Source organism: Equus przewalskii, chromosome 3, assembly GCF_037783145.1.
Source record: "Equus przewalskii isolate Varuska chromosome 3, EquPr2, whole genome shotgun sequence".
Taxonomy (NCBI): domain Eukaryota; kingdom Metazoa; phylum Chordata; class Mammalia; order Perissodactyla; family Equidae; genus Equus; species Equus przewalskii.
Window position 1 is genome coordinate 88,092,837 of NC_091833.1, and position 27,443 is coordinate 88,120,279.

At 35.3% G+C, this 27,443-nt stretch overlaps 1 protein-coding gene across 10 annotated transcripts in view; it reads right to left on the minus strand.

The window, feature by feature from the left end:
* Nucleotides 1–27,443, minus strand: part of KLHL5 (kelch like family member 5) — an 87,372-nt gene that overhangs the window by 23,470 nt on the left and 36,459 nt on the right. For 9 of the 10 annotated variants that reach the window (XM_070615139.1, XM_070615143.1, XM_070615136.1 and 6 more), the window contains 6 exons: nt 25,271–25,407; nt 24,530–24,726; nt 19,780–19,992; nt 11,896–12,082; nt 5,549–5,773; nt 1,946–2,108 (listed from right to left, as the gene is read on the minus strand). In XM_070615139.1, coding sequence (XP_070471240.1) covers nt 1,946–2,108; nt 5,549–5,773; nt 11,896–12,082; nt 19,780–19,992; nt 24,530–24,726; nt 25,271–25,407 — 1,122 coding nt within the window. The remainder of the gene's footprint in view (nt 1–1,945; nt 2,109–5,548; nt 5,774–11,895; nt 12,083–19,779; nt 19,993–24,529; nt 24,727–25,270; nt 25,408–27,443) is intronic. The other variant, XM_070615137.1, reaches the window with a different exon arrangement.

Genomic DNA, 27,443 nt, shown 5'->3' on the forward strand with positions numbered 1-27,443 from the left:
ATACTTCTATGGCCAGAAGTCCAGGCTACCATAGGTCTGGAAATCAGGTTTTAGAGAAGGCAGTTATTCTTTGGTCCTCTATTAGAAACACATATTTCTAGCCAAAAATAAGGGTTAGGAAATATGCCACCACACAAGAAATAGTCCAATGAACTAACCCCAAAAGCTTAAACCAAAGAGTAAAAACCACAAAAATGTGGTTTAATTTTCTTTTTTTTTTTCACTTACTGTATTCTTTGGTGGCTGACTCTCTACCAAAGAATTAGGAAAGATAGGTAGTAATGAATTTTACAGTTATTTCTTTAGCTAAAACAAATGAGGGGAGGAGTATGGAGATCAGATACATTTAAAAAGTGGGTCTCGATGCTCATCATCACTAATCATCAGGGAAATGCAAATCAAAACTACACTAAGATATCACCTTACACCTGTTAGAATGGCAAAATTATCCAAAACCAAGAGTGACAAATGTTGGAGAGGCTGTGGAGAAAAAGAAACCCTCATACACTGTTGGTGGGAATGCAAACTGGTGAGCCACTATGGAAAACAGTATGGCGATTTCTCAAAAAGTTAAAAATAGAAATACCTTATGACCCAGCCATCCCACTACTGGGTATCTATCCTAAGAACCTGAAATCAGCAATTACAAAAGTCCCATGCACCCCTATGTTCATCGCAGCATTATTCACAATAGCCAAGTCATGGAACCAACCTAAATGCCCAGCAACTGATGATTGGATAAAGAAGATATGGTGTGTGTATATATATATATATATATATATATATATATATATACACAATGGAATACTACTCAGCCATAAAAAAGGACAAAGTCGTCCCATTCACAACAACATGGATAGACCTTGAGGGTATTATGTTGAGTGAAATAAGCCAGACAGAGAAAGACGAACTCTGTATGACTCCACTCATAGGTGGTAATTAACATATAGACAAAGAGAACTGAGGGGTGGTTAACAGGGGAAAGGGGGGGTGGGGGGAGGGCACTAGGGGTGAAGTGGTGTACCTACAACATGACTAATAATGATGTACAACTGTAATTTCACAAGGTTGTTAACTATCATAATCTTAATAAAAAAAAAGTGGGTCTCTATTTCTCTATTTTATCACTTGTAATAATGCTAATAAATAACAAAAAGTAGGATGTAACTAAGAGGTCCTGGGGAAACAAATCTCAGGTCACAAAATATAAAAATTTTACTAATATTTTCTCATTAAAAAAATAATAACAATTCTACAAATAATTTTGAGTTTCTATAGTTTAAGCTTGATTCCTTCATCTTTCTGGAAATGATGATAAAGCACTTTAAGTGAGTAAAGGTATGCAACAAACAACTTTTATTTAATAAGCATATAGGCCTTCATTTTACGGAAGAAGGCCTGAAAAAGGTAGGTATTCAGTTTCTGAGTCACCAAGAGCTATTGGTGATGGTTTTACTCAAATCTGTTTACTCTATCTAGAGCAGGCAAGGGAAAGTGATAGTGCCTCTTTTAAATCCATCCCAGTTTTCAGCAGTTTACAGAGACAAGAAAGAAGTGCAAGCAAAGATAAATCAGTAGAAGAGATGGAAGGGAGTCTTTAGGGAAACACTGAGAGAGACTATACTACTTTTAAAAGATCATATACTTTTAAAGCTATATAAACCACCAGATTTTTTTACCATATTGAATATTTACATAAAGTTTCTTCACTCAAAATGATAACTAGACATTTATAATATCTGTACATTAGAATGAAAGCCTAACTTAATGTTGAGCTATTTACAGTTAGAACTATTATATAAAGGGATTATTTTAGAAGTGTCTTTATATTGCTCAAAGTATTTCTCTTTCCTGATTTATTTATGTCTATCTTTAAGTTAGATGTGATACAGCTTAATAAATTCAGTTTATTGTGTTTTAAATGGAACTTTAAATATTTTCTTACTTTCCACTTAGTACTGCCACACCTACTGTGCTCCTCGGGGTGGACATGGTGGCAACGAAATTCCACTGGCGAGCCTGAGGGTCCCATCTTTCCACCGTATTCAGATAGCTCCAGCCGTCATGCCCTCCTACTGCATACATGGGACCTTCCAATACGGCCACACCTACAGGGAGACGGGAAAGAAGTAATGACTTAAAAATCACATTTTAATTGAAAAATAAGTACAATGAATCTTAAATATGCAAATTTTCTAAGCAAAAATTTATGATATAGACATCTGGCTTCCTCACAGCTCTTCTTGGTAGGCAGGTTGGGGAGTGAAGGGGAGAAATAGTGCTGTAGCTCTGGTCTTAAAAGTTTTAGAGGCAGTATTTTGACATCCAACAGTAGAAAGTTATTGAAAACTACACAAGATGCACATATTGCCATATTTAAAACATCTTTCAATAATACGAAGTTAGGAGATATTTGAAAAAGCATTTTTATTCCTTTCCCCCTATTAATTCACATTCATGAGATTTTACTATAGGAGTTAGATTTGCTCCATAATCTATGAGATTCATCACCAGGGATCGGAGCCAGATTAATTTGTTCATTTATTCAACAAACATCTATTGAGTTTCTACTAAGAGCCATGCACTTAATAGAACATAACAGATAAGGGCTCTGCCCCCATGGATGTAATATTTTAGTCAGGAAACAGACACAAAATATATTTCAGGTATTGATAAGTTCTAATAAGAAAAATGCAACAGAATAAAAGGGTAGAGAGGATCAGGGAAGACATTTCTGATAAGGTGACATTTGAGCAAAAAAAAGGTGAATGAAGCTAGGAAACCAGACATGGAGATATCTGAGGGAAGAGAAGGTGAGGTAAGGAACAGTATGTACAAAGGCCCTGAGGCATGCTTAATTTGTCTTTGGTACAGCAAGGAGGCCAGTTTGGTTGAGCAGGGTGAGTGAAGGGGAGATGAAGGAGCGTGTGAAGCCAGATCATGCAGGGTGGTCAAGTGTATTGTAAGGACTTGGTATTTTATTCCAAATGAGATGGAGAGCCAGTAGAGGGTTTTTAGAAGAGGTGCGACATGATCATAGTCAGACAAAATACAAATATGTATTACTTGAGGGCCAAAGTACAAATTTTGTGATACAAATATATTTTAATTTGTGAAATCACGGCCAGATGAGATATAAATATTCATCATTCACATATGACCCAAACCAACATATCATTCCACTCAGTATTGGATATTGGATAACACACACACACACACACACCCACACACATTTATCTATAGCTCCAATTATATATAGTATATATTCAATTATGTGTGTGTGCATATGTATGTGTGTAATTAGGGAGAAGGCTGGAAGAAAAATTGAATCCATCTAGTTCAACTCCTTAAACAATAGCTTTGAAAAGAAATTTTAGCAGCAAAACCACTTTTTCAAATGAAATCTATATATAATTCTCACATATAAAGAGATAAAAGGAGTGTTTCTTCAGTAAAAATTTTTTATAAGCTCAAATTTATAACATTCATTATAAGGTAAATTAGTAAGAAAAAGGGTGTTTTGAATGACACAAACATTTGAAATAAAAACTGAACTTGAACTATATGATCATTCTCCTTTGAACTTGCCGCAGTTCAATAAAGTCTTTTGTGTGGTGCCGAGAACTAATGATAGTGTTCCCTGCACAATCGAATCTGCACAAAACATCGCTGAATCATGGGCATTCTCATTCTATGTACTATATCTATAAGAATGTACCTTAAGTTAGAATTAAGTTTCTTTTCCCCATGGTGGGAGGAAGTATGCAGTTGGATCACACTATGGACCCTGGGTTTTAGGGTCAACCCCAATTTATAAGTCTTTCTCATGCTGCTGTTAAGAGATGTCTTCCTATTCTGTGCTGATGTAAGAGTTAATTTTACAAACTCAAGAGTAATGTTTTACTGTTTTCTTTGTTAAATTTCATATAGTTAATATTAAGCTCCTCTCTCAGTCCCTTAGCCCTAACCCTCTGGTTATACTTTCTTACCAAACTTGACATTTAAGATCATCTTTCATTGAAACCTAAATGTAACTAGTAGAATCTCTTGTCTCTTGGATCTTTTGCTGTACCCACTACCACATTAATCTTTATGCCCAGATAATTTTCCTTACTGGCTACTGGCTTTTTGGGGCAGCCAGCCAGCATTCTGGTGCACAGTATTAATAAATCGAGTATAGTGCAGAGCTATGCTATCTAAACTTAACTATCCTCTCTGCTACTCATCCATCTTTTAGTTTGACAACCTATCAAATTCTTTACTGAAACTATTTTGAACCTTTTCCAAACTGTGATAAATTCACAAGACACTCACAAATTCTTCCTATACCTGAATGCATGCCCATTTTCAGCGTGACACTGTAGCTCCTCCCATCAAGAGGAGGAGTCTTTTTCTGTACTCTTTGAATCTGGGCTTGCCCATGTGACTTATTTTGGCCAGTGGGACATTAGCAAACATGATGCGACCAGAAGTTTGAAGTGTTGGTACACTGGGGCTGCCCTCTCTTGCTGCTTTTGAAACTCGGTGACTGCCACTATGTGAAGAAGCCTGGGCTAGCCTGCTGAACGATTAGAGGCATTTGGCCCAGCTGCCTCTGTTGCCCAGGCCAACACCTGCTCACCACCACACATGTGAATGAGACCATCCCACATCACCCAGCCAACCTGCCAGCCCACCAAAGATTTGTGAGAAAACCAGCAGAAATCATCTCAGGCAGCTCAGACCAGAACAATCCAGATGAGTCACAGATCCATGAGCTAAATAAATGGTTGTTGTTTTAAGCCTCTAAGTTTTGGAGTGGTTGGTTATGTAGCAAAAGCTGGGTGATACAGAAACATTTCAAGCCCCATCTAATTTTAATTCCACTTCCTTCACTCTCATCAAACAATTCTTTCTATTTCACTTATTCTTTCTCCTATGAGAAAAGAGAGGTCATCTGATCAAGATCCCTAAATTCTCTCCTCTCAGAGTGAGCCGTCAGTTCCTTAAAGGTAAATATAGTGTCTTCCTCATCTTTGTATACCTACAGAGCAAAGAGCATGGCACCGAGTATGTGCTAATCAATGTCTGCTCAGCAAATCATTGAATGAAAGAAAGAAAAGTCTATTTTTCAGGAATATCAGGACATTCTCTGTGCCACTTCAAAGTTTTTCTGGGTTTTTACTCATTTCTGCTTGAAAACCAGGAGATATAGGTGAAAAACAATAATGCTAAAGATTTTTAAATAAGCATTTCAGTTAGGTTAGACACCATTAATTGTCAACACAAAACACATATTTAAAAAGGTGGTTTGTCAGTCCATCACGCTACACTAAAATCCTTAAATATCCATGTTTTTACTTGCGCTGGTTGCTGCCACCTTTATGTATACACTTATTTTCTCTGCTTCCACTTGTCAGTTAACAAGGAGCATGTGAAGGAATGTTTGGTGACTGACTGTTGCTGACTCAGCAGCTGCCACACTAGTCTTCTGCCTCGTACAGAATGTAAGAATGCTGTGGAAGCCTAATATATAATATTAGGAGCGAATCTGCACAGTTATACTCACCAAGGCCATGCCTGTGTGTGGACATAGGAGGCATTACACTCCAAGTTTTTGTTTTGGGGTTGTAGCATTCTACAGTGTTCAAAGTCTTCAGCCCGTCTCTTCCTCCAACCACATACAGTTTGTCATCTAACACTGCAACACCAAACTGCAGCCTCCTCCCATTCATATTTGCTACAGGAGTCCACATATTTGTACGAAGATCATACTTTTCAATGCTTGTTGCTCCTTAATAGTAATATATAGAAGTTATACAAATAAAAATTTCACCATGATTAATTTGTGAAATTATACATACAAAAGTATAATTTTATTTGCATTGAGAATAATACTTTTATTATATTCCAATAAGCCCTTGCATGATCTGGGCCCTGCTTATATCCCTGACCTCATCTGGCATACACCAGGATCTAGTATTAAAAGGTCAAGTGAGGAAAAAAAAAAGGTCAAGTGAGAAAGGATTTTCTGTCAAAGGAGGCTGAGAAGCAACAGCCAGAAGTGGGAGGAAAAGCAAGGTAGTTCAGTGTCATAGAAGCCAGAGGAAAAATTTTATAGCAGGTAGGACTACTAACAGTATCAAATGCTACTGAGAAGATCAAGTAAGATGAAGACTAAAAAGCATTACTGGATTTCGCTACATGGAGGTCATCGATGACTTTAGGGAGAATTCCCTTGTTTGAACGATTGAGACAGGATTGGGAGGTGAGGAAATGGAGATAGTGAGCATAGATAATTCTTCTGAGAAGTTTGGCTATAAAAGGGGAAGAGATAGGAATTACTAGGTGAGTTGAGGGAGGTCGCGTTTTGCTTTGCTTTAAAATTGCAAAAACTTAAGTTTGCTTAAATGTTAATGGGAAAGATCTAATTTTGAGGAAAGAAGCTGAAAATAGGTGTCGGCCCTGTGGTCAAGTGGTTAAGTTCACGAGCTCTTCTTTCGCGGCTCGGGGTTCACTGGTTTGGAGCCTGGGCGCGGAACTATGCACTGCTCATCAAGCCATGCTGTGGCAGCGTCCCACATAGAGGAACTAGAATGGCTTACAACTAGGATAACAACTATGTACTGGGGCTTTGGGGAGAAAAAAAAAAGGGAGCTGAAAATACAGGAGATGAAGGGACCCTAATTAAAAGTGTGCGGCTCTGGAGGAGGCGGAAAAGGGCAGAAGCAGAGCACAGGCGAGGGGCTGGATTTTACGGGAGGAGAGAGGGGTACATACATGTTCTATTGCAACCAGGACAAGAGCATAAGTGTGGACCATGTGCTTTGGCAACTATGAATGTAGGAAGTTTAGGAGTAACTGCCTGATGGTGTCTACATCTTTTTAAGAATTGGAAGATTCAAGGAACTCTTTTGTTCTCTTTATGAGATGAGACCAGTGGACTTAGGAAAAAAAAAAGCTCCACCTCTCTAAAAGAACCCCAGAAAACCAACCCAACCCCTCAGTTATTAAGAGTTGAATTAGTGTCTCCTTTATCTCTGTCTTCTAAGCTTCTAATACAACATGCAGTCAGAGCTATTCTTAAAGACTTAAAATTAGGACAAACATTTATTCTAAAGTATTTGTTACAGTTAGGTCATCACAGCACTAAATACTAGTGTTAATCTCCTAAATTTGAGAAATAGTTTGTTATAGATATAGAATATTATATTTTCTCATATATTATAGTTTTTATTATTTATTCACCCTACAAAAATTTTAAGTTATCTGGGATAAATACCAAGTCTTTTTCCTTCTCTGTATTCTACAGCATCATAAATAGACTCCCTCGTACATAGTAGCTGTTCAAAAATATTTTTGAATTTGAATAATCTTTCTTTATAATTTTTATAATGAGATTTTACTCATATTCAGATTATTTTATGTAATAGTATACTTGATTCATCACTCTAAATTTGATTTTAAAAACTTCTTCCTTCCTCAAATAAAAAGGCAATGCTAATCATCTCTCCTCTCTAATGAATCTAAGGAATATTCTTTTCATTTGAATTTTAAATTATTTCTTTTAGATCTAGTGCACTAAGCAGTATCATAATCTTATGAATTGGTAACTAAAAATTATTTTGTTAATATCAAACGTAATTCTTAAAACATAAAATGTTAAAACATAGTCTGAAACATATATCTTAAAAAAAAATCCAAAAATAACAAAATCCTAATAATTGCAAAATTCTATGTAAAAGCTTGGAACTTCCCTAATTTATACTGAAGGATTTAACCTTTAAAAAAAGTAAGCACAGGGGCTAGCCTGGTGGCACAGTGGTTAAATTCATGTGCTCTGCTTCAGCAGCCTGGAGTTTGCGGGTTTGGATCCTGGATGTGGACCTACACACCGCTCATCAAGCCATGCTGTGGCGGTGTCCCACATATAAAATAGAGGAAGACTGGCACAGACATTAGCTCAGTGACAATTTTCCCCAAGCAAAAAGAGAAAGATTGGCAATAGATATTAGCTCAAGGCCAATCTTCCTTACCAAGAAAAAAAAAGTAAGCATGAATAAATTCCAACATTTTCTTAGTGACTGTTTAGAACCATTACCAGTGTATTTGTTGGGCTGTATACTAAATGCATATATGAAGGGACCAAGAACCAATGATCAGATTACCATCCAACTAATGCAAATTACTCTTCATTATTAAAGACATTGGGAATAAGATAAGTTAAGGCCTGGGAAGATAGCTTGAATAGATAGAAAGTCAGAGTAGTATTAAGAAAGACTCAGAAATAAAGTTGGTCAAGCCACAAAGGCCAGATTACAGAAAGTCTTGAAACCTAGAAAGAGGAATTTACTTCTTATGTGGTAAGGAGTAAAGATTGCTGGAGTTTTTGAGCAGAGTAATGGCACTTTAAAAGAAGAGCTAACAGAGCAGAGAGTATAGTCTCCAGAGTCAAAATGCCTGTTTGAATCCTGATTCTATCATTAATTAGTTGTGTGATCGTGGGAAAGCTACTTCTCTACGTCTCAGCATCCTCATGTATAAAAAAGGGAAATAATAACCATCAGCTCTGAGAGTTGTTATGAAGATGAAATGAAATAATATAGGTCAAGTGTTTAGCATAATTCCTGGCACATATTAAAAACATAATTAATGCTATTCCCACTAAGTTAACCTGTCAAAATATGTGAGCTGATAGGAGGCTAACAGGAATTAGAAAGATAGCAATGGAAATTTGGAAGAATAAGACCTTTGTGAAAGAAGTCACTTGGTGACTGTCAGAATTTAAGGTCTGAAAGAGATAGAGAGAGAAACAGAGAGAAACAGACAGTAGCCATGTATTGTTTACTGGGTACTTAGCGTCTGAGTTCCTTTCTCAGGCTTGGGCAATTTTCCATTGTATGTATATGAGCCTCGATGAGATGCAGGAACCCATCTCCCAGAAAGCTGAAAAGACAGATATTTATCCTCTTTGTTCTGGAAATTTAGGGCCCAGGGTCCAGGAGTGACCCAAAGCTAGTCAAATGGATACTTGCACCTAGGATTTAAAATCAAAAGCAGGAATTATAAAGAAGCTGGGACAGTGGACATAGCTCCTGCCCATTTCTCAATAGCCTTCTCATAAATTCCTTATCTGCTTATGTGAGCCAGAGCTGTCCACTGAAGAACACTGAATTCCAGTTCCAAGTCCTCAAGTCTGGGAGACAAGGGCAGAGAAGATTCAGACACATGAAGCTTGAGGTGAAAGCTCAACATCAAATAGAGATTTTATACAAGTTGGAAATATGGAAAGAAAATCAAAGTGAGACAGTATAATTAATACAGAGATAACAGTAAAAGCTTTGCAAAGCAGAGGAAAAGAAAGAGAGGAAGAAGTGCTAGTAACGACTACAAAGCCAAGCAGCAGTTCCAGGCACTTGGTAGATACTTAGTAAGTATTTGCAGATTGATTATATGGACCGTGGAGATCTCCAAAAGTTTTCAAATATTTATACTATAACTTTAATCAGTTATCTTACTTTATGTATTTCTGTACCACTCAGTCATTAAGCCTATATTTAGAACTTAAGCCCTATGTTATATGGGATACTATCCATCAATATCTATATCTGTATCTATATCTTTGTTTCAATGAAACTAAAAGTTAAATAACAATACAAGATTTTCAACTAGAGCTGGTATTTTTATATTCCTTAGAGATGTCATATAGAAGAGATGCCTTTAGATGTGATTAATGCATCAAGTGCTTGTGTCATACAAGCAATTCAAGAGAGGCAGAGGACAATCTTCATTCACTTGACAAATGATGCTGTTTATGTGCAAGACACTGTTTTAGGCTCTTGGAATATATTAGCGAACAAAACAAAATCCTTGCTTTCCTGGAGCTTATTCTGGGGGAAGAGGTAGACAGACATAAACAAATGTATCAGGTGCTATGAAGAACTATGAAGCGGAGTAAGGAGAGAGAAAGAGGTAAGCAAAAGATTAGAAAGTGATGGGCAAGAGGTTGCTACTGAATGGTTATGGAAGTCCTCTGTGATAAACTGACATTTGAAAGGAGATCTGAGGGAACAATTTCTGCTACGCATTCTGGTAACAGGGAGCAAAGCATTCCAGTGACAGGGAACAACTAATACAATATCCCTGACGTGGGAGAATGTTTGGCATGTTAAATGAATGAGGAAGTCAATGGGGCTGGAACAGAAGGCATGAGGGGAGAAGTAGATGAGCTGAGACCAGAGAGGTAGCCACAAGTCAGAGAGGTATCGTCAAGGAATTGCAGACTATTAGTTCTGGGAATTCAGAGGAAGGAGCGATCAATGTATACTTACAATTAATACGCAGAAAGCTTCTAGCACAATACCTGGCATCTAGTAGGTACTATATGGTGTTTGATGCTATTATTGTTACTATTCTAACAACTGTTGCAAGAATGGTACAAAGAATTCCCCAGGGCCCCCCGGTCCCCATCCCCGTGGCCAAGTGGTTAAGTTGGTGCGCTCCACTTAGGCGGCTCAGGGTTTCCATGGTTCAGATCCTGGCCATGGACCTAGCACTGCTCATCAAGCCAGGCTGAGGCAGTGTTCCACATACCAGAACTAGAAAGACATACAACTAGAATATACAACTATGTACTGGGGGACTTTGGGCAGGGGAAAAAAAAAAAAAAAAAAAGAGGAAGATTGGCAACAGATGTTAGCTCAGGGCCAATCTTAAAAAAAAAAAACAACCAGAATTCCCCAGTACCCTTGACCCAGATTTCCCAAATGTGTATGTTTTACTACATTTGCTTTCTATGTATGTATGTATGAATTTTCTTCCGAACTGTTTAAGAGTAAGCTGCAGAAGTGATGTCCCTGTATCCCTAAATACTTCAGTGTATCTTTCTCAAAACAAGGAATTCTCTTACAAAACTATAATACAATCATCAAAATCTGGAAATTACATTTATACAATGCTGTTATCTAATCTACAGACTTTACTTGGATTTTGTCATTTGTCTCAATTATGTCTTTTATAGCAAAAGAAAATCCAGATGATACATTATAACAGCTGTCATGTCTCTTTAGTCTCCTGTAATCTGAAACAATTCCTAACTCTTGTTTGTGTTTCTTGACATTGACATTTTAGAATACTACAGACAAGTCATTTAGTAGAATGTCTCTCAGCTTGGATTTGTTTGTCTTTTCCTCATGAATAAATTCAGAATATACACTTTTAGCAAGAATACCACAGACGTGCAGCTGAGTTCCTCTCGGTGCATCATATAAGAGGCACATGCTGCTGGTTGGTTTCATTATTGGCAAGGTTATCTTTGATTATTTGATTAAGGTGCTGTGGGCCAAATTTCTCCACCTAAAAGATACTATTTCACCCTTTGTAACTAAGAAGCAAGTGGTTGGGAGCTACTTTGAGGCTAAATATCCTGTTCTCAAACTTTCATCCTCTAATTGCAGCATCTATTGATGATTCCTGACTGAATTAGTTATTATTATGATGGTTGCCAAATGGTAATTTCTCTAATCCCATCTTTGCTTATGTATTTATCAGTTGGCATTCTACTGTAAGGAAGAGCTTTCCCTTCTCCCTTCGATATTTGTATCAGTTTGGACTCATGTATAGTTATTGATTTTATAGGTTATAATCTTTTACTATTATTAATTTTGATGCTGACATTATCCCAGATTTGGACAGTGGTAGCCCTTACAAACTGCCTCCTGTCTCCCTTGACCTGTCTCTGTCATTCTTTGAGCGTTTCCCTACTTTCTGGCACTAGAAGATGTTCTAGGCTTATCTTATGCTTTTCCTACCCAGTTCTGGAACCAAACATTTCTCCAAAGAGCTCTTTGATTATGTATATTACTAATTAAAATTTCTTTTTTTTCTGTTCCCCCAAAATAAAAGATTATTTAATACCTTTTGTTGAATCCATTCCTCCAACTGCAAATAATGTACCAACAGTTGACTTCCTTGGTTTTGTCCTAGGACTTTGTAACATGGGTCGTCTCTCTGGTAATAAATGATACTTCATTGCTTCCATAATAAGTTTCTGACATTCTATATCATCCCGAAAAAGTGCATTATTTTCCATGTCAGCCAGGAACTAGAAAAGAATAGTGAGTATGTACACTGAATGACTAAGAAAAGTAGTAAGTTCACAAATGGAAATGATATGTAAAAGAAAATCCAAGTCTGGACACCTATTTTTAACTAAAATATAAGATTTATATTTTAAATTTCATTGAAAAACAAAAACTGAGGATAAGTGGTATGCTCTAAAATCTTAATAGTGCTTATCTCTAGGTAGTGGGGAAAGGTGCTTGTTTTTTTCCTGGGAAAGATTCGCCCAGTTAAAATCTGTTGCCAATACTTTTCTCTTTTTTTCCCCCTCCCCAAAGCCCCAGTACATAGTTGTATTCTAGTTGTAAGTCCTTCTGGTTCTTCTATGTAAGCCACTGCCACAGCATGGCTATTGACAGATGAGTGGTGTTGTTTTGCACCCGGGAACCAAGCCTGGGCTGCTGAAGTGGAGTGCGCTGAACTTTAACCACCAGGCCATCAGGGCTGGCTCAAAATATGCTTTTTTAATAATCTTTTTTTTACTACTTTTTTATATTTTCCAGATTTTCTAAAATAAATCCTTTTACTTTTTAAATTAGAAATAATTTTAACTGAAGAAGAATAATTATGAGGAGTTGACTAATTATACTGCATTTACCTGACCTCTCCAAACTGCTCAAACAACAGCAAAAACAAAACTGACCAATTTCTTAAGGGGCAAAGAACTCTAAATGGTGATTATTCTAAAAGAATTAAAATCCCTTGTGCTTCACTGAATCCTATTTTACTTATGTAATTTTATATAAATGCATAAATATAGTTACACCCTACTGTTTAAAAAATACATTTCTCTTCCTTTTGTGCTTGCTTCTCCATCCTCCTCCCTACTCCTTTATTGCTGTAATTTCTTTCATTTAGGTTAAGGATCCATGTGAAATTAATTTTTAAGCAGAGTATAAGTTGAAGAATACTTTCATTTTCTTCCAGATGGATAGCCAGTTCTGTACCCAAATCATTTATTAAATAATCCCCTTCATTTCCAACTGAAATGAACCTTGGTCATATATTACATTTTCATAAGTAGATCTCAGGATATATGGATCTGTTTTTTGATTCTTTATTCTGTTCTGTTGATCTGTCAACTCCTATTCTAATACCACATTTTACTACAGTGTCTTTATAGCATATTCTGATTATCTGATACAAATCTACCCTCACTTTTCATTTTCATAGTTTTCTTGGCTAATTTTGAATATTTACTTTTCATATAAACTTAAGATAAATTTACCTAATTCCCCTTCACCACCTTGATCCCCTTGTTACTCTAATAGGAACTACATTAAATTTATTTATTAATTTGGGGAGAATTTACATTTTTATGATATTAAGTCTTTCTGTCCAAGAAGCCTTTCCATTTGTTGTACAGCTTTCTTCATATAGGTCTTATGTCTTTCTTTTATTAAATATATTCCTACAGATTTTATTATTTTTATTGCTATTGGCAACGGATTTTTAAATTTCCATTTTGCATATGTTTTGCTGGAGGAGAGAAAAATTTGCTTATACTTGAATTATAACCTACCACTTTACCACATTCCCTTATAAAACTCTAGCTGTTAGGGATACAATCATAATAATCCCCAAATATGGATAGTTGACATCTTTTTTCTAATATGTATGCCAATTATTTCATTTTCATTTTATTATTGCAATTGCCAAAACTTTCAAAGCTAAGTGAAATAATTAGAGTGATACAGAGCATCTGTGTTTCTGGTCTGACTCGACAGTTTTAGTGCTTCACTATTTAGGATAACAGTTGCTGGAGCATTTAGTAATCCATCTTTACTATATTTAGGTTGTGTCCTTCTCTCCCTATTTTATTTTAGAGTTTTAAAATTAAGAATGGTTCTAATTTTTTCCCAAATACCCTTTATACATCTATTGAATATGGTCATATGGTCTTTTCTCCTTTAAGTTACTGATATTATAATTACCTTGATAGATTTCCTGATACTCAACCATTCTCATATTCCTCAAAAAAGACCTTCATGGTGATAGTGTATTATCCTTTTGATACACTGCAGAATTGTATTTGATAATATAAGGTATACTTTATATATCATATAACTCACTATTTCAAGTACACAATTCAATGTTTTTTTAGTAAATTTACCAAGTTGTGCAACCATTTAGTAAATTTACCAAGTTGTGCAAACAGTTCCCAAAGTGTTTACCATAAAACAGTTTGGGAACATTTTCATCACCCCACTTAGATCCCACATACCTGTTTACTGTTCATCTCTGTTCCCATTTCCTCTCCCAAGTGCTAATCTGTTTCTGTAGATTTGCCTGTTATTAAATATTTCATATAAATGGAATCACACAGTATGTGGTCTCTTGTGTCTTGTTTTTTCATTTAGCATGTTTTTGAGGTTCATCCATGTGTAGCATGTTTCAGTACTTCATTTCTTTTTATTGTTGAATAATATTCCACTGTATGGATCTACCACATTTTGCCTATCCATTTACCAGTTGATGGACACTTAGATTGTTTCCAGTTTTTGGCTATTACGAATAAAGCTGCTAAGAACATTTGTGTGCAAATATTTATGTGGATATATGTTTTCATTTCTCTTGGGTAGATACCTAACAGTAGAACTGTTGGTCATACAGTAAATTTACATTAAGTTTTTAAGAAACTGCCAAACATTTTTACAAAGTGGCTGTACCATTTTACATTCCCACAACCAATATATGAGTGTTCCTGTTTCTCCACATTCTCACCAACAATTGTTACTATCTCTTTTTATTTTAGGTACTTGAGTGGGCAATAAGTGTGGTTTTACTCTGCATTTCCTTGATGACTAATAATGTTGAGAAAATATTCATATTTTGATAATGGAAGAGAAAGAAGAGTCTCTAACAAAAGTCACTGCAAAAGTTTGTGACATTTGGAAACCAAGAACAGCATGCCAAAGGCAAGAAAGCTAAATTAAGACATAAGTCTCAGGATCTATGCCAGAGTGTAAATTCTGGTATTAATTATTCCATATTTTTTCTATGTGCACAAAATATAGTTATACTTGCTATAGAAACCATTAATGAATATGCATTGAGTTGGCTCATTTAGATTAATCTTAATGTTTATATTACTACTGTTATATATAATTAGTTTTTTCCAAATAAAAATAAATGTGAAAAAAATTGTAGAAAGTAAAGTCTTGGGAGACAATAGTTACTGCAATTTGAAGTAAAATATATTTCTTATCATGTTGACAGTCTCTATAATTTATGAATAAATGGGATTAATTATATTTAAGTAGAGAGATGAAAGTAATAAAAGAAAACATGAAGCCATTAATTCAAGTATCAGATTAATCAAATGGAAAGTACCAGACATAATTTGGAAAATCATTCAAAAGGCACTGAAAGAAGTACAAAATACAGACTCTTGTATACTCTGCATTTTAAGTGAATACTATGTGTCTTCTCTGCCATAAAAAGGGGAAAATTATTAAAATGAAAGCATTTAGAAAATAGAAGAAACATTTTCAATTTGTAAATTTTTATCTTCACTCACATACTTGTTCACCATATGACTATTTCTCTAAAGCTGTACCCCCAAATACGACTTAAAGGAAAAAGCATAATGTGAATGATTTATGAATTCTATAGGCTTTAAAAAATGTTTTAGTATCAAAAACTTGTAAGTTAAAAGAATGCTAAAGGTAAATCCTGACTCTTTTAATATTTATTACCTTTAGTAGAAAACAATAACGAGGATTGAGAACAGAATAGTGAAGACCAAGATACTTGTAACACAGGCTAACCGTTAGTGACATTAAAAATTTAGGTGTCAAAATCTTTTAAATAATGTATATATGTCCTGCTATTTCTATCCACATTGCTTAATATTTGATCAAATGGAAAAATTTGGAACGCTTTCAAAGGTAAAATAAAATGACCACAAATACTTGCCTTCTGGATTATTCAGAGTTTAAAAAAAAAAAGCTACACTAAAATGATCATTTGGTAGAGTATTACAATTATATATATTATTTCCTACATTTTGTGGGAGACACTACAATAAAATTACCATATGGAAGTTGAACCTCTTCTAGTTAGGCTAACTAGAATGTTTCATATTAACAGAGTAGGGTAAAACCTCACTGAGAAAGGAACTAGTTCACAAAAGTAAATTCTCTAGGTAATTGGACCCATTCGCAATTTTTAATATTACTCATTTATAATTTGACAATTAAATAATTATATTTTCCTATCTTAAAATTTTTTTAATTGAGATAAAATTGACATATACTAGCTTCAGGTGTACAACATAATGATTCGATATATGTATATATTGTGAAATGATCACCACAATAAGTCTACTTAACATCCAACACCACATAGTTACAATTTTTTTCTTGCAATGAGAACTTTTAAGATCTACTCTCCTCTCAACCTTCAAATATACAATACAGTGCTATCAACTATAGCCACCATGCTGTGCATTACATCCCCAGGACTTATTTATTTTATAACTGGTTGTATCTTTTGAACCCCTTCACCCATTTCACCCACCCTGAAGCCCCCTTATCCTATTTTTTAAAATAAAACATTCAGAATACAATCCAATATTTTCTTGATGATTTTGGAGTCTACCTCAAAACTTTGTCACTGGGTAACTCTAATTCTGCAAACTTGTCCTTCACTTTTTAGCAAGGAAAAAAACCCCTGTAGTATCTCTAAATGTTGCAACAGTGCAACAGAGTATTATCATTGTAGAAAAGAAAAAAGAGAAAAAATTGCTCAGAGTGATGAAGCAAATAGTTTAAATTATACAGGGCAATGTGGCTTCCCTCACCGCTACTCATCGGGCTAAGGCAGTGGTTCTCAAACTTGGTGTGCATCAGATCTGCCTGAGGGCTTAAGAAAATATAACTTGCTAGGCTCCACCCCCAGAGTTTCAGACTCAGTAGGTGTAGAGTGGGGTCTAATAAGATTCATTTTGAACAAGTGAAGTGGTGCTAATCCTACAATTGGGGATCACACTTTGAAAAACACTGGACTAATCGAGTGGATTTTCTGTCCTTATCTTATTTGTCTTCTCTGTAGCATCTGACGATGTTTAAATTCCTCCATCTTAAACTTGAAGTCTCTTTTTAATACCACTCCAATTATTTAGGTAGGTTTGGGAACTACCACTAAATATTAGTATTTCTGGGGTTCTACTCCTAGGGCTCTTGTGTTCTCTTTAGCCAATGTCATTCTCTTCCTTTTGGCTTCAACAATCTAAATAAGTAGTTTTTGAAACTTCCTAGTCTCTAAGAGGATTAAAGGTGTCAAGAAGCTCTGGGAACATGATTCTTCCACTTCATTCCCCAACCTCAAAATCAGCTCTTCATCTGTATTCTCTGTCTTAACTGACAGCACCTTCATTAACCTAGGTGCACAAGTTAGGATCATCCTGGACCCCTCTTTTTTTACCCTCACCATTCAAATGGTCATTAAGCTGTACCAATTTTACCTCCTAAATAGTCCCTGAGCCTGGTAATTTCTCTACCTCCACTGCCGGAGATTGCCTAATTCAGTTGCCTGAATCCAATAGCCTTCCTAATGGGTTTCTACTTTGACGCCTCCAATCCATTCTCTACAAGGCAGTTGTATAATCTTTCTAAAATAAAATAATAATTGTCATCCCCTATTTAAAATCCTTTAGTGTTTCCTCACTGTGTTTAGAATAAAATGCAAACTCCTTGGCATGAGCAGAATTCTTCATGATCCATCTGTTTTCCTCTCAGACCTCATCTCTCAACACTGCCCTTTTATGTCTGCACTCTAGTCATGCAAGCTATCTTCAGATTCCAGAACATGATATATTTGCTCATGATTCTACAACTAGGTACAATCTCCTATCTCTCCTAGGATATCGTCTCCCTGTTTGGGGTAGCTAACCCATGATGCAGATCGAGTGACACTTCAGAAAGTTCTCCTCACTTCCCCATCATCAGTTTGGGTGGGCTACTCTAACTATTTTCATAATGCCACGTTCAGATATCTATCACAGCCTTCATCTCATTTTATTGTAATCACTGATTTATTTTGTAATCTCTCTCTTCCTCCACTTGATATTCTTCCCATCACCTAGCGATTTTATACATAATAAGAGACAGGATGGTTCAGTGGAAAAGGCATAGGACTTTACTTGGGTTCAAGTCCTACCTCTGTCTTTTATTAGCTCTATGATGTTTGCTAAGAAGCAAAGCCGAATAAAACTACGACGCAGAAGGACAGGAATTCATGCAATCACTTTGTGATTTTGAACGTATAGTTTTACTTTTGAAGTCTGCTTCATTCGTACAACAGGTGTTAGACTAAATGATCTCCAAAGTGCCTTTTGATTCTAGGACCTTATGGCTATGATTATCAGCAGTATCCCAGGTAACAGAAAATCTAAAGGTCTCTGAGAGTCATGCAAATATAGTATCGTAAATATTCGAAACTGAAGGACTGAAGTAAACTGTCAGGTTACTTAATTGCACAGATTATTTTCAAAGTCCACTGGAATTTTTCAGATTTTATTTTCTTTCACCTAGAAAAGGATAAGAAAAAAATTCTGCTAGATATCAGTAAAAATATAACTCTCTTTTAGCATCTGATTTCAGGAGAAATACTGTATAATGTTATTTTTCCTGAATTGTTCTCAGTTCACGCAGTTTCACTCCCATGAACTCCTACAACATTCTCCCTCTGAAGAGGAAGGTCTTTCTTATAAAGCATCAGCACTGATTTTTGTCTCTGGAAGGTAGAGATCAAACAGTAACTTTCACTCACAATACCTGGAAAGAATACATCATCCTCAAGATAAATACAAATAAAATAAAATTTATGGCACTTTAAACAACAAAAAAGTCTGACCTTGAGCAGTAACAGTTCATTCTTTCCCTCCTTTCAAGGCCTCTTTCTCCATTCAAGGCCTCAAGATAAGCAGCAAAGTAGGCAGAAGAAAGTTTTGTATATTCCAGTCAAAATTGTAAAAAGAGGAAACTATACATGTCAATATGTTATGAGTGATTGCCCTGAGTACAGCAAGTAGATATCTCTCAATTCTAAAATAATGATAAGAATCATGCCATTATTATTTATAGCATATTTTATTTCACAGAATTGTTTTCTGATCCTCATAATAATACTGTGAGATAGTCAGAGAGGATGTTATCTCCACTTGACAGATGAAGAAACTCAGGTGTGTGAACATGCCAAGCCACAGTTTTAAAATGTCAGAGCTGAAACTATTATCATGTCTTATTAATTTATGTATCACCAAAATCCAGCATTTAGTGGATACTTAGTAAACATGTGACAGATGAATTAATCTAAATTTTCTGGTTCCTAGAGTCCAATAATCTTTTTATTAGTAGTTTTACTAATTCTGTTCTAATTGCTAGGATAGGTTTGTATCTGAGTCAAATAAAATTACTAACACCAAATCAACAATGCTACTTAATTGTGCAATTTAGGTAGCCAGACTTCCTGGGATGAAAACATAAGCAGAATTTTTTTAGTTCGCTATCTTTTCACCTACACATTTCATAGGAATATATGTAAGATTACCTAATTGGATAGAATACTCAAAGGAAATAAAGCTATAGGCAAGTACATATTAATATAATTAGCATAAAGTGAATACTCAAATGTTGCAACTATGATATAGGTTTTAAATAATCAAAAATAGTTTACCTGTGGTGCAAGAAGAGGTAGCCTAATATAAGCCAAAAGTTTACTGAGATCTTTCCGTCTTTGTTCCAAATCATGACGGACCCAAGTAAGAAGGGCATTCAATATTGTCTCTTCGTTAGGAATGTTCATGTCATCACTGGCCAAGAGCTTTGCAATTTCACTGGCTGGTAATAATACAAATTCTTGATTTCGAATGACTTCCATGAAATGCTCCTAGAGGGAAAAAAAATAGCTTATAAACAATATTGTTCCTTTTGGCCATCACAATTTATTTCAAAGAAAGTAAAAGTTTTTTTAATTAGATGCCAAAACAGTTTATACTTTAGGCCTTTCTTACAATGTGTTACTGCTTGCTAGGGGAAAAAAAAAACAGTAGAAAATAACCTTTAAACTACAATTATGTTGTTAAACTTTTTATTTCTATATAAGTAAAATTAAAGTGTGATATCATTTATTACATTTTTAAACTGGACCTGGGACTTGTAGGTATTGCTTGCGCAAATTAGGGAATAGTGTTGACAAGTCTTTCAAAGGAAGATAGAAAAAGTGAATTAGACACTGAGATGTACGATACTCTAACATCAGAAGTTAGTTTAGATGTGTGGTTGCGGAAGAATTTGACCAACAGTGGAGCCAAATACCTGGGTGAGCCATGAAGTTATTTCTCTTACCCAGAAATGGCCTCCAGGTTGGCTAGATTTCCCAAAACCATTTTGGACCAAAGAAGTCTTCTCAGACTCTTCCTGGCAAGAGAACACGTCCTTAGGGCTATCCTAGAACCAAACTGGTCTTTAAAAGGGTTTAATGTTATCTATAAGATCCCCCAGGATTCAAGTCCATTTCGAAAACTTTAATCTCTTCTAATATGATTTGCATGCAAAGTTCTTTAGGTCTCATAGGAAAAAGAGCCAAAGCAAAAGTGTTGACCCATGCACTGGGAATCCAGGAGCTTAGACTGAAGATGACTCAGTCCTGGCCACATACTAGAATAAGGTCCCTTATAATTTTAAATGGGAGAGAGAAATGCCCTTAAGATGTGACATAATAACCTTTAGTAGGCTATTATGCTAAACAATCTGAAGAGAAAGTAAACTTACTTTCTGGTGTGCAAGGTTACAAGTCTTAATGCAGGCATTGTTTACATAGTTATAATATAAATGCAAATGCTAGACATATTGTCCCTTACTGTCTTTCTTATACTTCCTAATGTGCTATGGCTGTCTCAGCATATGGAGTTTCAGTAAAATAGCTAAGGCTGTTTAAATTAGAGCTAGAGATAAGGACTATCAATAATTATCTTCCATATTAAAACGAGAATTGTATTTTCCATATAGTCTGCAGTAACCTAAGTTAGGTACTGATCTAAAATATATCTTGGATTGATATTTCTTTTTGCAGAAATTCTTAAGAGGAAAACCATACATGAATAATTAACTAAATTCAATTGCTTCAATTCATCATAATTTGTTAAAGATGTCAAAATGAATCTATTTTAAATGACTGATTATCATTTTCGGGAATATATTTTAATAAAACCCCAATGTGGGAATGGCTTGGAGCAAACTCTTCTACTCAGTTGTATACTGACATTATAAAATGATCTGATAACACATAACAAGAACTATAAAAATGTTGAAGCTCTCAACCTAGCTATCCCACTAGTAGTTTAATCCTTATAAATAATTCACAAAAGGGAAAAAAAAGCAGATGCTTCTCTGTATTATTATTTATAATGATAAAAAATGAGAAATAGTAAAAAATGAGAATTATAGGGGGTTGTAACTCAATGGACTATTAAGCAGACGTTAAAAATTTCAAGGACAGAGGCTAGCCTGGTCGTGTAGTGGTTAAGTTAGTGTGCTCTGCTCTGGTGGCCTGGGGTTTGCCGGTTCGGATCCTGGGCATGGACCTATACGCTGCTCATTAAGCCATGCTGTGGTAGCATCCCACATACAAAATAGAGGAAGATTGGCATGGATGTTAGCTCAGCAACAATCTTCCTCACAGAAAAACATATATATATTATTAAAAAAAATTTCAAGGACAAAGATCAAACAGATACATGGAAAGATATTTATTATATAACATTAAGTGAGATTCAGAAGAAATCAAAATAATATATATTTCTAATTGCTCAAAGGTATAGTGTATAGTATTATCAACACAGACACAACACTGATGTAACTATCGCCAGACTTTTAAATGTTGTTAATTGCATTTCACCAATGAGAAAAGGACTAATAAATAAATATTCATTTGATTAATTGTTTATTTGTTGATATATCTATTTCAGAACAATGCCCATTCCATTCTAGTAATAATTGTGGTAAAATTCTAGTAAGAATAATTCATATTAAGTGAAAATCAAATTTTTCAACAACTTATGGAAATACTACTGAACTCAAGGTTGAACACAAAGTGCCTTCCAAAAGTATTAATTTGGTTTTGAAGCATGTATTGTAGCAGAATTCAATGTTTTTATAAGTTTTCTAATCAAGAAACAAAATTAAAAAATTTTAAATTAAATGTTTATGTATTTTTTATAAACCCATAAAGACATTAAATATTTGTAATGACATAACCAGTCTTAGACTCTTGTAGAGGTTAAATGACTTCCTCCAGGTCACATTCAGTGGCAGTCAAAACAAGAACAAGAGTTTCCAGACTTCCGGATTACAAGAAGGACCTCCTCATCCTTTCCTACTTGTATTCATGCAGGATGAGCAAACATCCCAAGTACATGCGCCATTTAGTGATTGTGACAATTGAATTCACTGTGCGGCGTTATGCTTACTTCATATTTTAAATCCATTTTATGATACAAACAGCTATCGTGCTACCAAACACCTCCTAGCATTATGGCCTGTCCCCCTTTGGAATAGTTCTTAAGCAAACGAAATTACTGAGGGATTTATCTAAATCAAAGATTGAACTTTGCTATACATTGTCATTCAGTTCCCATAGCAACAATTCAAATCACACAATCTGCCTGTAAACTACTTATTGTTATTAGAATTCAATTTCGTGTCTCTGTTGAAACTGAATAATGTCAAATAATGGCCTTGAGAAGAAAAAAAAAAAACTACCACAACTAATTGGCTATGAAAATAGCTTTAAAAACATTAAGCTAATTTAATTTATGTCTAAGCCTTAATGCAGCAATTGTGCCCTTACTGTAAACACTAAGAGTGACCTAACTGCATACAAATATTTTCATGGGAATAAAACTCCTTCCTAGGAAAGAGATATTACTTAAATTATGAACTGATTACCAAGGGGAAAAAAATCCAGCTTTATTTTACTTATATTCATCTTATTCCAAAATGTAGTTGAACTTGAGGTTAAAATGAGAAATCTACAAGGAAGGATAAAGACAGGGGGAAAAAGTCCTTTCAAAGAACTTAATTTAAAAGATGCTAATCTAGTACCATGCTGGGTCTGTACAGTATTGCCCTGTCATACAATGTCCATTTTATCACTTGAAGCACTTTGACCATCATAAACAAACATTTCTGAGGAGTGATTACACTACAGGGAGAAAAACAAATCATAAAGGCTCTGCTTTTGTATGAGTGCTTTTGTTCACTCACATAAATCCCTCCTGTGTTGAACAGAGTAACCTCTATGATGATGGTGACAATGATGGTATCATTTATTGACTGGGTATACTACGTGTCAATCACTGTTCTAAAGTGCTAAACTTCTAGCTCATTTAGTGCTCACATCAAGCTCGTGAAATAGGTAGAATTAATCTTCCCAATAGTTGTAAACATTTATTCTTATAATTTTTCCAAATCTCTATTTCTCTAGTGAAAGATTCCTAAAGAACTTATCAATCCCTTCGCAGACAAACAAACTCAATGGAAGGTTGGGGGGTGGAGGAGAGGTAGACAAAAAAAAATCTCCTAAATGTTGATAAAATTAGTAATATGAGTAACTGTATACGTGTATGTGAATGTTCACACTCCTTTTTCTCTTAGAAGCTGTATTCCTAATTGAAGTATTTAAAGCAATAGTCTTCAGTCATGGCCCATCTGTAATGTAGCAAGATGGTCATTCCTTAAAAATCCACACACACTCTCCCTTTCCTGAATCCCTCTACTATTAAGACTGTGGAGGCTGGTCCTAACAATATGCCTTCAACATGCCCTTATGTTCTTGCTGTCTAGATCAATCTGATCCATTATCCTTCAGGATTCTGAATCAGAACCCCCTCTGCAATTTATTTTGAGAACATAATTCACCATAACTAATAAAATATTGTTCTACATAGCTAAAAACACTTCTTACATAAACTCAAATTTATCCTTAATAAAAAAACCCTCCCTTTCATCCTCCTATCTTCTGTACTAGTACTGTACCAATACGCTACAATCACGATTATCAATTTCCATCAGTGATTATGTGGACAACTCTGAAATTCATCCAGGTGCAACAAACAAAATGTTTGGGGGAAATCCTGCTTTAAAAAGCAGCAGATCTGCAAATTGTGACCGGAACAGTCCTAGGCCACTGCTCTGCTTCTTAGTGACTATCATTGCTTTAAGGCTTGACTCATATATGCAGAAGAAATATTACTTGGTGTTTTTCCCTCATAACTCAGTGACAATATGACACACAAGACAGCAAGCCTGAACCTCAAGACATGTGAAAATAGCATGCCATGGGAAAATAGCAACATGTAGATAAGCCGCAACAATAAGGAAGAAGGAAAGAGCATATGCCTTCATGCTTTTCAAAAAATACATACCATAGTATAATTGTGAGCCACTTTATGCAAATCTGTACAACCTTGGGCATCAGCAAAAGAACGGATTCCAAGACAGTTGGATGGGTGAAGCTGTTTCATTAAAAACTTACAGCATGCTTCCACAACCTGTGAAAGCTGAAGAAGGCAGGCTGTAGACAACAGGCACTCAATATTATCTTCTTTTAATTCAAGGCGGCCTTAATGAGAAAAAGAAATTCCATTAACTATGAAATTATATTAATCTTAGTTTATAAAATAATTGGTGTTAACAGTAGTAATTCTAAATAAGAGCTCATTACATGTGTTCCAGACCTAGATGATTTAAAGACATTCTAAAAAGAAAAAAAAAAGTACTAAGTATGAAAAAAATATTAGCTTTTTGTGACTTCTACTAACATAAAAAACTAATAACTTATTTTCAGAATCTTTAAAGAATGCCTTAATTAGTAACATATCTTATACAGAACTTTCAAATTTTAAATGCAATAATTTTAAAACATTATACAATTCCTCTAGTTATTATATTAACATTTAAAATATCATTCAAAACCTTAATTATGATAATGATTTTAAAGGTCGTAATATAGAGATTTTAACCTATGTAGGTATCACCAGGTGTGGTGATTACAATAACAGAATTAACTATTAGCTGAGGCAGGCTTTATTAAAAGGAGAAATCTGAAATCTAATAACATAACATAAATCTAAGAGGTTTCAAATTTACATTTTCAGATTTATTACCTGTATATGCATACTGAATCAAGGACCATAGTGAATTCGGTTCTACACCTTCCATTTTTATTTCTTCTTGTCTTGCTTCCCTGACATCATTAGTAAACATGGCAGCAAAATAATCTGAGACAGAGGAGAGCACCAATCTGAGAACATATTAGAAGGAAAAAAAATCAATGACCACATTAAAGTTGATGTTGATTAATAAATGCTGCTGCTTCTCTCTCTCTGTCTCTCTCTCTTTTTTTTTAGCTTCGTCACCCATAGAAAGTACATGGTACTGCGAAACGCATTTTAAGTTTGACAAATTGCTTTATGTTCTAGTTCCTTCCTTTGAATAATAAATTACCATTACTGAAAATTTTCTGCTGAGGTAAATGATTTACCCATTCACCACTCAAGTACCACTTTATAAGACCGAGAAAAAAAGCCACAAGCCCACAGCACTAAACTGATTATATTTAAAAAAGGAAAAAAACGTAAAAGTTATTTTCTGTTTATCACTTTTCTTTCTTTTTTTTTTTTTTGTGAGGAAGATCGGCCCTGAGCTAACATCTGTTGCCAATCTTCCTCTTTTTGCATGAGGAAGATTGTTGCTGAGCTAACATCTGTGCCAATCTTCCTCTACTTTGTATGTGGGATGCTGTCATAGCATGGCTTGATGAGCAGTGTGTAGATCTGTGCCCAAGATCCAAACCCGTGAACTCTGGGCCATCGAAGTGGAGCATGCGAACTTAACCACTACGCCACCGGTGGGATAGCCCCATATTTTCTGTTTATCACTTTTGAAAATAACAAGTTATTTTTAAAAGTTTAATTGTAGAAGTAGTGAATATATGGGAGATATTTGAGAATGGTTTTAGCAGTTATTTTTAGTTTTCATAATTTTTTATTATAATATATTATCATGTTTGTATTTTGTTATAAAATGATATTTTTGTGATCACACTATAATATTTAGTTACAATAATACACAATTATATATTAGCTATGACTCTGTCCAGATTTTGATAGTCACATACAAACAAAAATAGGTTATAAATATATATATATTTTGAAACATGCATTTTTCATTTGATAATATATCTTGAAGATATTTCCATGTCAGCACACTTATATAGATTTACTTCATTCATTTTTTTAAAAGAAAGAGAAATTAGGATTCAGACAATAGTCGAAGCTCCCTCTCTCGTTCCATTCTCCTCCCTCCCCAGGAGTGCTTGCTGAGTCCTAAGGTTTGCCAAATTGCTCTCCAAAGTGACGTGCCAATTTAGGCCCCACCAGCACTGCATAAGAGTTAACAGTACCCCACAATATTGGTAAAATTTTTGGCTATCTGCAACATGTTAAATGGTATCTCATTGTTGTTTTAATTTTCATTCACCTGGTAGTTGGTGAGGATGAATATCTTTTCAAACATTTATTGCCATTCAGCTTTCTTCTCCTGAGAACTGCCTGTTCATTCATTTATTCACTCAACAAATATTAACGTGCACCTAATAAGTACTGGGCTCTGTTGTAGATACTTGAGATATACTGGTGTAAAAAAAAGTCAAAAGATCCCTTCTCTCACGGAGTCTTACATTCTAGAGTGAAGAGAGACAGACAATGCACAGCACAAGAAAATTCTATAGTACATTAAAAAGCGGTAAGTGCCATGGGGAAAAAAGCAGGGTAAGGGCAAATGGGGTGTGAGGGGAGGGTTTAAATAGGTGGTCTCACTGGAAGGTGACATGTGGGCAAAGACTTGAAGGAGGTGGAATTAGTCCTACAGGTATCTGGGAACAGCATTTGGGCAGAAGGAGCAGCCAATGCAAAAACCCAAAGGCAGGAGCAGCATGCCTGGCACATACAAGGAACGACAAGAGGGTCTGTGTGGCTCAAGAAGAGTGAGCAAGGAGAGCAGTAGGACAGAATGTGAAAGAGGTAATGGCAGGCTGGATCACACGGGCCACTGTGAGGACGGAGCTTTCCCACTCAGTGGCATGAGGAGTCACTGAAAAGCTTGATGAGAGGAGTGCCTGGACGTGAGTTCTATTTTAAAGGATCCCTTGGGCAGCTGTGTAGAAAACAGAATGTAGGGGAAAAGAGGGAAAGCAGGGAGACAGGTTAGGAGCTGCTTGCACTGGCAACCTAAGTGAGACGGTAATGGCTTGCATAAGCATGGCAGGTAAAGTAATTA